Consider the following 10,117-nt stretch of genomic DNA (forward strand, 5'->3'; position numbering starts at 1 on the left):
AAAAATTATTCATTCTAACATCTGTGACTGTATGATCAATTTCTGTGGGGCTTGCCTAAATCATCAAGTGCACCTATAAAATAAGGCAACCATGAGTTAAATTTGTATTTCTTATTCAGCATCAGTGAAATGTAACCTACAGAATACTGGCTATCAAAGCTACCAGGCTCTCCATGACTCTCTTCCCTGGCACAAACACCTTGTTTTGCAAGGTGCTCTCTACAAAGTCCCAGCTTGAGGACAAGTGGAGAGGAGGCCACAGTTGCAAAGGGAGGGATGCAGGATAAGAGCTCTCGAAAGGGCATTTTAGTGTTAGAGGCAGTGGTTAACTCCTGCTCTTGTAGTCTGTGCAAAATACCTTGTTTCTCTGCTTTTGGTACCTTGACGCTCAGAGAGGAGCATCAAGTAAAAGCAGACCTTTATTGCCATGAGGGCTTCTGTCAGGCGGAGATCTCGAGGCTCAGATGACCTCAGTCCAAGTCAGAAGTTAATATATTAATTACATTGGTTTAATTACTTCTCTTGACTTGGGGATTTGTTGTCAGACTCCATAACAGTACTACCTTGGTGTTTTATTGAAACCAGAGAAATAGTCATTGACTTCTTTTCAAGTAGACGCTGCGCTGCTACTTTCAAAGCTGGATGTGGTTACCAAGGCAAGAGTGATCCGTAGATGTGTTGCTTTGCAACAGACATAGCGATATAAGTTGGCATGTTTTTATCGGCGGGCACCTTGAGGGAGCCGCGCAGCCGATCCCGCTCGTCCCCTCACGGTGAGCTGCCGCCCACAGCCCGTCCCGCCTCACGGCCGCCATGGCGCCCGCCCCGCCCCCACTGCCTTGCGGCCTCCGCGCCGGCAGAGCCATGGCGGCCGTGCGGGACGTGGCGATCGACCCCGAGGGCACCTTCAAGTACATCCTGGTGCGCCTGCAGCGCCCGGGCGGCGGCGAGCAGCGGGACATCGTCCGCGGCACCAAGGCGGCCGAGTTCCACAGTGCGTGACAGCGCGCGGGGGCGAGCGGCCAGCGGTCGGAGCGGGGCCCCTCGGGTGCGGGACGCGGCCGCCGGGCCCCGGCGGGTCTGAGACGGAGCGGGAGTCCCGGCCTGAGTAGCTCAAAAGTCCCCTTTTCCCCACTTTCTACGTCCCCCGTGTGATATGAAAACTGGGCCAATATATTTCAGGTGCCATTTCTGAACCCAGTCAACCTCATTTTGGAGAACGGTATGTTCTAGCTAAGTAAAAAGCTAAAGGACTTTAACTGCAGCTTTTCTATGCCTCTGAAGAGAAACCTCCCTCTCTTGTAGCTGAAAGAAGGGATCTGCGGGAAAATAGAAAGTAATTAAAAGCGAGTTCTAGACTATGTAATGCCTAGTGCCTGTTCTAATGGCTCTCACCATTCTTCTTGTGCAGATCATATATTTGAAAAAGTAAATCCGGAGATGGAAAAGCTGGGATATGAGTGCAAGTGCCTTGGAGGAGGGAAAATTGAACATAATAGCAAAGACAAGAAAATTAGGGTATTTGGGCTCTCAACGGTAAGTGCATCTCTCAAGCAACCTTTCAAATGCTTCTGTCTCTGATGCTCTGGGATTTTTGGTTAATAGCATGGTGGCTTTTGGCAATTTGCATCATATTGTAAACATTAACTGGAAAACTCGCCTGGCTCTCTTGTGAGATAGATTAGAAAAACAATAGTTTTAGGGCAGGAGACCAGTAAGATAACACTGGTGTTACTCAGCATTAGGTTAAGTTAGAATTAAGACTAAAAATGGAAGTTGGCATCTCTTGACTCAGAATCTTTTAGTCTTACTGCTAGAGCAGGAATAGCCCATTTGTAGCCACAGGGGCTTGATCCAGCTAGTGTATGATCTTTATCTGCCAATAAAAATGTTGGTTGGTAGTGACCAGCTAAATTGTGAATGTCATTCTGTGTATGTGTTGGGTGAGAAGAGTAGATACAGTTTAGGTGTGGTAAATTTTTAGTGGGTGAAGATATAGTAATGCATTTTGTGGGAATAAAAGTAGCATTTTTGTTACCTCTTATTGTTCTGTTTAAATTCAGTTCCTTTAGGTAAGACTCAGTAAATGGTCAGAATTTCTCTCATTTAGGGAATGTGCTATAGTCTATTTCTGGTATTGCTTAGTGAGGAAGCTTAGCTGTTTCTGTGGTAACAACTGAGTAAAGATTCTAAGCTTCTAAAGGAGACAAGAAGAAAATAGTTCAATTAAGTTAATGTAATTTTCTATAGAAAGTGATGGTTGCTTCAAATCTGCCTACCTTTGATGAGGAGTGAAGATTGGGCCTTGAATGTCTTAAGCAGTTTCAAATGTTAGTGCTGCTTTTCTTCCAGGATGACTTGTGTCACCTGGAATTGTAAGGAGGAAAAAAACCAAAGCCAAACCCCTTAACGTCTGTGTGGGGTGGGAAGGCAGTGTATAATGCTTATTATACTAAATTCTCCTGATGGTTGGTTTGCATTGTGATTGCATTTTTAGGTGAGACTTGATACCTGTATTATTAATCTAGCTGCCAAATTAAGTGTTAGAGACAGTGGTCAACTCTTGCAGTCTGAGAAATACACTTTGTTTCTCTGCTTTTGGTGCCTTGATGCTCACAGAGGAGCAGCAGGTAAAAGCAGACTTTTATTGCCATGAGGGCTTCTCCCAGGAGGAGATCCCAAGGCTCAGATGACCTCAGTCCCAGGTCAGAAGTTAAAATATTAATTGCATTGGTTTAATGCTTCTTTTGACTTGAAGGTTTGTTGACAGAGAACTACCTTGGGGTTTTATGGAAACCAGAGAAATAGTCATTGACTTCTTTTGAAGCTGTGCTGCTATTTACAAGGCTGGATGGGGTCTTCAAAGTGCTTGCCAAGGCAAGAGTGAGCTGTGGATATGTTGCTTTCCAACTGATACAACTATATTATCTGTTATTTTTGAAAAGCTTGCATTTTATAATGCATCAACTTTAACCTTTTCAGTTTAAATGCTTGTTTATCTAAGCTCTTCTTCTTTGGGGCTGGGTTACTGATGAAGAGTATGTTTTGTTTGATAGTACAACCTTGGGCTCTTTTTCCAGTCTAAGTAAACTTTCATGTGAAATATTATGGGAAAAAAACAACTGGTAAATCACAGATTTCTATCAGTACACTGCACTGTTGTGCAGTAAAGGCTTTTTCAGGGAGAAAGTTGTGTAGTTCTGAAATGAGAAATCAAGATAACTCTGATCATGTAAGACAATAATGGAAAGGCCACTTCGACCACAACTGCCACAGTTTCAGTGGAAGAGTAACATTGTGATCAGTGATTTTTTAAAAATGAGGGTTAAAAATCACATGGGTCATCTGACCTTCCCTTAGCTTGGAGTTGTAATGGCTGAAGAGCACAGATACTTAAAATTGTGCTATTATCAACTAAGGCAAGATTGAAAATAAATAAGACATGAAGACTGTGATTTCTTTAGTGGCCAGAATAGCACTCAAATGATCACACTTGTTTGCTTATTCCCTTTTCCTTCAGCTGAGCCACATCAGCTGTTTGTATGCTCACACATTAAATAATGGTGGCTGAGGGGTTGGGAACATTGTAAAACAAGCTTTCTGCTGGAGAAATTATGTGGAAAATGCATTCTCTATTATTTGAGATTGCTTGACCCCATCTCATTTATTTTCTAGAACTTGAATTTGGGTAGCAGGGGGGAATTGGAGAGGATAAAAGAAAAATAAAACATGATACTGCAAGAATAACTTTTTTAGAACTTTTATTTGATTTGCATGTGAACAACTTGTGTTGATAAGAACTGAATGGTTCTGAAGACTTACTGTCCATGTTCAGTAAGCTTTTTTTTTTATTATTTTTTTTGTCTTGCAGGGCTATGGAAAAGCAGATCACTCAGTGACTGTAGAGATACTGAAGAAAGAGTATACAGATTATGAAATTACATGGTCAGATGACAAGAAATAAACTTGTGAACACAACAAGCAGTTCAAACCTGGTAACTGTGAGCAGTACTTTGATAAATAAAATTTAATGTGTTCTATGTATGTAACCATAAATCTTGAGTAACTGGACTCTGCTGTAATTTATAATATGGTTGGTAATCCCACTCCTTCATGCAAGCCTTTTTACTCTCCTTTTGATATGCCATTTAATTAAACACTTCCACACCGTCTTACCTCTAGTTTATTTCATCCAGTCCAATTGTACTGATCTATTGTAGGATACCTAAGGATTTACCATCAACTTCAAACATCATTGGACCAAACCTGTTCACTGGTCTTTTGACCACAGTGTTTCCAGGTTTTTTGGGTTTTTTTTATTACTTTTTAGACTTTTCATCTTTCTTTTCCACATCTAAAAAAATTGGTGTGGAGGGTGGGGTTGACAGTTAACAGTTCTTCACCAATGATCCAAATCTTTGATTTACTCCATGGTTTTGAAAATTTAGTATTTTACAGAAGTAACAATCAAAATATTTGATGTTCCTCTAAGATCCTTCCCTATGACTGATGGCAATGTCAAATTCTGCGAATGTTGCTTTCATTCTGATTCCCCTGCACAACTTTTATTTGTGTGAATTTAATAATGCTTTTTTTCTTTTTGTTTTCCTAGCAATAATTATATTATAGTAAAGTACCTCCTCAGTACACCTAGGCAGTGTCTGAATTAACTAACATCACCATCCTGTTGTGGCAGGATGTTGCTTTTTGTTTGTTGTGAAATTACTTGCTACAATTTTCACTTCTTTGGTTTCATGATAGTTTTCCTTTAATTCATTTGTGGATTTATTGACTTGCTGTCTTGAAGGCTTGCTGACTTCAAGAGGTATTTGTATACAAATTATAGTTTTTCCCGTTCCTACTGCACTTATCCACCAGTATCTGGTGGTATAGAGAAGCGCTTTCTTTTCAATGTGCAAGTGACTCTTAGAGTACGAACCAGGAAATCTGAGAGACTTTAGGCCAGTTTCTATCTGCTGTTACTGTCTTCTTACAGCTGCGATCCATCTTAAGCCACCTTTCTGTGACTTTGTTTTGGTTGGGTGGAGAGGAATTTTCTTTTCTCATCCTCAAACCTTTCAGTCCAGTCCTCATTAGAAGAGTTCCAGGGGTCTCCATCCCAGTAATCTCCAGGGAGACGGATCTCCTGAACCTGGTGCAGCAGGTCTCTTGGTTGGCACCTGCTTCCCCCCACTTGCAGCCTGGACTTTCCCCTCCAGCACCCTTGCCTGCTTTTGCATGTGCTCTTTGTGCTTCTGAGTTCTTGTGCAATGGTTGTCTGGCTGCGCTGCTTCAACTACCACGGTAATGACTGCAGGCTTGATTTCAGAACACGATTTAATGCTTGTGTGCCTAATAACCCAGAATAGCATACAAGTCAGTAACCTGCAAATTTGGCACTTCCCAGTTCCATTATCATGGGCTTTTTTTCCCCTAAGCTTTAGTAAAATAACTGTAATTGCCAGTATACAAACCTGGATTTTAAATAGCCTCATTTCCCAAAACTGGCAAATAGTCTTCAAATGGAAGTCATCAGTTAGGGATAGCTGTGTTAAAACAAACAAGCCTTTGAATTTCGTTTCCTGGGGCATTTAATGAGTGATTTTAATCTTTGTCTCCACAATACTTACAGGAAAGACATAATTTAGACCGGATTTCTTATTGTAATGACTCGTTCAAAATGTGAGGTGATGGCATGAGGGGAGAAAAAAAAGTGATGATTTGGAGTGAGCTGATCAAAATTGAGTTACCAGCTTATCTCTACCTTATACTTCTTCATAGAAGGATTTTAATGTGTCATCAAAAAAATACTCTGAGGGACCTCCCAATTCAGTTACTTAGTGCAATGTCATTTGGGACAATTTAATTTCCCTGGTCATTAACTAATATGTACAAGTGTTAGAAAGGAGTGAAAAATTTATTCTCTTCCAGTTTGTGAAGAGAAGCAGGACACTGGTCACTAGGGTGGTGAGGATTTCTCAGTTCGAGAAAGTCTTAACATAGATTAGGGAAATTAGTATTATCTGAAGTTTTTGAAACACCAATAGCCTAAGTATTGAATTCTCTTTCCTCTCAGCATGTATCTGCTGAATTCTAAGAACAGAACTCATAGAATACAGAAATCCCAATGCTAATTTTGCTGATTTCACCTGAGAAAAAAGTATCCTTCATCTTCTCATCATATTCTGAAATGGGAGGCTAATTATACTGTGTGGGGTTACCTGTTTTGCAGGTGTGCAAACACTGAGATCATGGCTCTGCCATTCTTCCCTTGAAGTCATAAATATTCTGATTTGGTATTTGCACAAATTCAGCTATGTTTGAGCAAAATACTGAGTGAAGACATAGTAATTAAACCAAAGATAGTGAGTTTAATAGTGGAATATTATCAAGAGGAAATATTATAGTTGAATATTGTAAGCACCTTCATTTATTCATCAAAAAGTAAATTAGATTCTTGTTCTTAACCATATTCTTTGTCATAGTGGCCAGTGTTTTTTAGTACTTCAGATATGGTTCTCTGAAACTGCACTAGACCTAGCAGGTGTAGAACAACCTATTCTGTGCAAACCATAATTTGTCTTATGACTGAGTTTGAAAAATGACAAATGGTAATCCATTTGTTTCCAGCTTTTCTGCTTTGACAAAAAAAACCCCAGCTGTTAACAGTACCTTCTTGATCTGCCAAAGCGAAAACTTTTTTTGTTCCTCAGGCTGTAGTCAGCAGTTATTGTCAATAAGTTTCAGAGTTGGTGCAGAAAAATTCCAAAGCACAGTGACGGTCATGGCAAAACTGACTTTTTTCCTCCCTCTCCTGCCCTATGAAAGGGCAAGTTCAGTAGTTTCCAAAGCATCCCTTTAAAATAGTCTGAAACAGTAGTTAAGGCTCTCCTGTAAAGTACAGGAAATCCTTTACAACTCTGTCTTAATAGCAGCAGGATCAAAATAGGAACCTTGGGGTTTCAGCATCTTCAGTGATGGAAACTTGATGCCATAATTAAAGTGATTTAGATCACTGCTGTAATAAGTTTCTTTCCATCCCATCAGATTGCTGTTCCTTCTGCTCTGCACTGAGTATCCTTGCATCCAATTTACTGCAGTGGCCGCTGTCTCCAAGTTTCTATTTCTGCAGGGGTACCTGATAAAGCAGTGCATGATGACATAAGCTGTGTAATAGCTTCTTGTCTGGTTTTGGCTAAGACAAAACATGCAGTGGATTTTCTTTCTTTCATTGAATTGCTGGTGACAGCACTCAAGACCAGGTTTTGTAGTTCTTCTGGTTTGTTTGCATTTTTGGTAAGGCAATTTCTTCAGCAACATCACTATCTTCAGCTGATGAAAGTGCCTTGTATGCAGGCTTTTCTGAGTGCTTTCTGTCCTGCCAAACTGCTGTGAAAAGACTGAAGAGGTGTGAATGTTCAGTAGTACCCCCAGCAAGTTTTGAAAATGGGGCAGTTAATTTCTGGAAAAATCTTGTTAAAACAGTACAGCAATCTAATTAAAGTCCTATTTAATAGCACAGTTCATCTCCTTTTCCAGTTGTCTCCTAAAGCTCAGTTCTATCATCCTCCAGTATTTCATTTGTAGGCTTGTTGGTTAGTTGGCATAAGGAGCCTATTTTTGGGTAGAATATTCTTTGAAGTTAGCTTTTAAACCAGTGTGGCTTTTTCTAATTCCTTGGCAAAATTTTCTTATCCTCTGTCAGAATCTGAATGTGAAAATTCACAGACCACAGTAGTAAGTATTGTGTTACACTTTTTAAAAGGCTTGAAAAAGTCATGTCTGCGTTACACATGGAAGTATTACATGGACTTCTGAGATCCCCAGCAGGGTAGAACACAAGTGATAACTACAATCACATCCCCCTCTGCTGGCAAAGCAGCAGAGCGCAGAGGTGTGCGCTCCCTGCCTGAATCCGGCTGCAGTTAAACCACCCAACCCTTGAGAAAAGCCTCTTGCACTAATTTTGGATGCTAACTGTATCTAATTCAGTTACAATACATCATGGTCACTGCTGTGTCATCCCCATGTGATGTATGTCATTCCTGTGCTGTACAGTTCTGGTCTTGACAAAGAATGTGAAAGTCTGGCTGGAGACAACTACTTGCTTAACCTTTAAATGCAAATAAATTACAATTAGTTGTCATCAAAAGGTGCTGCTTTAAGCAGATCTCTATGCAAAGTTGACATCAGAAAAGTCCCTCACTTCTAGTCAGACACCAGAATTTGTCAAACATTTCAACAACCAACATCCTTAACTTGTCAAACCAGAATAACAAGAGGAAAAAGCAAAGAGATATGAGGATTAAAACACTTTTGAGTTATTTTTGAAGGATTAGTTTAACAGGAATCTTTAAAAGCAATTTCCATAATGCATCGCTGCAGACCTTGATTAATTGTTTTAACCATATTGGTTCTAAACACATTTTTCTTTTCAATGAATTTCTCAAAAAGATAGATACCACCACCAACTCCAAAATAATGCACTTTGCTTGCCAAATACACACAGCCATTTTTATCCAAGAGCTCAGCTAGTGTATCATGCAGAGCACTGTAGTAGTCAGGATTATAGATGGTCTCAGAGGTGAGAATGATGTCATACTTTGAAAAGGGTTTGTTGCTGCTTAACAGGAGCTGGCTGACTTGAGACCACTCTCCAGAAAAAAATCTGCATCTATTGAGCACGTTAGGTGAGCCCTCTGCTTTTCTGGCTCTCTTTGAAGGAGTCTTGCTGGCTTTTCTGTCCTTCCCACTGCCCATCCTCCTGCCTTCATTAATACAGTTGGCCACCACATTAGGCAAGGTTATTTCATCAATCACTGTGCTGTTGTAGTCCTGAAAATGGACTCTGTCAGCTTTACCCCTTAAAGCAACAATTCCCAGCAATCCAGCCCCACAGCCAAGATCCAATACAGTCTTGTTGGTAAATTCTATTTCAGCCTCAGAAAAGTACTCCATGAGATCAAAGGTACATTCCCAGATTTTCAGTCCTCCTTCATAGACTCCTGGGATGAGATCAGAGTGAGAAGAAACACTTTTGGACACGATGCCTTCTCTGTCGGTGTCACCCGAACACATAATTTCCAATACAGACAACTTTACGTAAGACAGGTCCAATACTGTTTCCATGACTTTATTTTCCAATACTTTGTTGAGATCTTCGGGAATACTATGCTCCTTGGCAGCTTTCACACAGAGCTTTTTCTTTGAAGTTGTCTCATTCTGGTGCTTATCAGTACCCAGCTTAGGGCTGGAGTCTGCTGCAGGATCAGCCGTTTTCCTGCTCTTTTCTGTGGATTCCTGCTTGTGTTGTGGAGAGCACAGCACCAAGAAGTGAGCATCTGCCTCACTGTTCTCATGTTCATCAACAGCAAAATTAAATCGAAAATCCATTTTCAGGAATAACACTTTTTAAAAAGCTTAATTTATTACAGCCAGATTTTATGGTATTGTTACAGGAAAGAGTATTTTCCTGGTGCAGTATCAGATGTCTTGCAAAGAGCCAGGTGAATTACTGCTGGAAATAGAGTAAATAGTTTTATGTATCATTAATATCAGCACAAACCGTCTAATTGTAGCATCCTGATTTTCATTACCAGGCTCCCCCAGGAAGTCGTGGAATCTCCCTCTCTAGAAACATTCCAAACCCACCTGAACACGTCCTTGTGTCACCAGCTCTGGGTGACCCTGCCTTGGCAAGGGGGGTTGGATCGGATGATCTCCAGAGCTCCCTTCCAACCCTAACGATTCTGGGATTTTAAAAACCCGCTCTCTAACCATTTAAATTTATGAAAACACAGCGTTACCGGTGCCCGCCCCCCTCTCACATACCATAGGTATGGGAAGGCAAGGGAATTAGGACAGCTGCTAACTCCGCTAAAACTCGCATTTCAGACTCAGCCTTTCAATGGGCGCAAACCCAATGCGCGGGGTGGCCCCGCTGCCCCTTCCCCGCTCCTACGCAGGCCGGGTGAGGCGCTCCGGGCGCGTTTCCCACCCTGTTTTCCCTGCCCCGTGCCCGTACCCACCCGCGGCTGCCGGCGGAGCCGTCCTCCCCTTCTCCCACGTGGAGCCGCTTCCGCTTCCTCGGCCGCGGAGCCTTGTGGGAGCGCAGGGC

At 41.4% G+C, this 10,117-nt stretch overlaps 2 protein-coding genes across 2 annotated transcripts; one reads left to right on the forward strand and one right to left on the reverse strand.

Moving 5' to 3' along the window:
* Positions 1–813: 813 nt before the first annotated feature.
* Positions 814–4,172, forward strand: LOC309576224 (14 kDa phosphohistidine phosphatase-like; the record flags this gene model as incomplete). The annotated part of the gene is made up of 3 exons (XM_082287365.1): positions 814–994; positions 1,412–1,536; positions 3,872–4,172. 3 exons carry the CDS (start codon positions 814–816, stop codon positions 3,962–3,964), a joined length of 399 nt encoding a protein of 132 aa, XP_082143491.1. The 3' UTR covers positions 3,965–4,172.
* A 3,653-nt stretch (positions 4,173–7,825) lies between these two features.
* On the reverse strand, positions 7,826–10,057 carry METTL18 (methyltransferase 18, RPL3 N3(tau)-histidine). The gene is made up of 2 exons (XM_082287494.1): positions 10,029–10,057; positions 7,826–9,517 (listed from the first exon to the last, which is right to left on the reverse strand). The coding sequence occupies exon 2, from the start codon at positions 9,391–9,393 to the stop codon at positions 8,341–8,343; it is 1,053 nt and encodes a 350-aa protein (XP_082143620.1). The 5' UTR covers positions 9,394–9,517; positions 10,029–10,057; the 3' UTR covers positions 7,826–8,340.
* Positions 10,058–10,117: the final 60 nt, after the last annotated feature.

The sequence above is a fragment of the Coloeus monedula genome (genome assembly GCF_965178545.1).
Source record: "Coloeus monedula genome assembly, chromosome: 9".
Taxonomy (NCBI): Eukaryota; Metazoa; Chordata; class Aves; order Passeriformes; family Corvidae; genus Coloeus; species Coloeus monedula.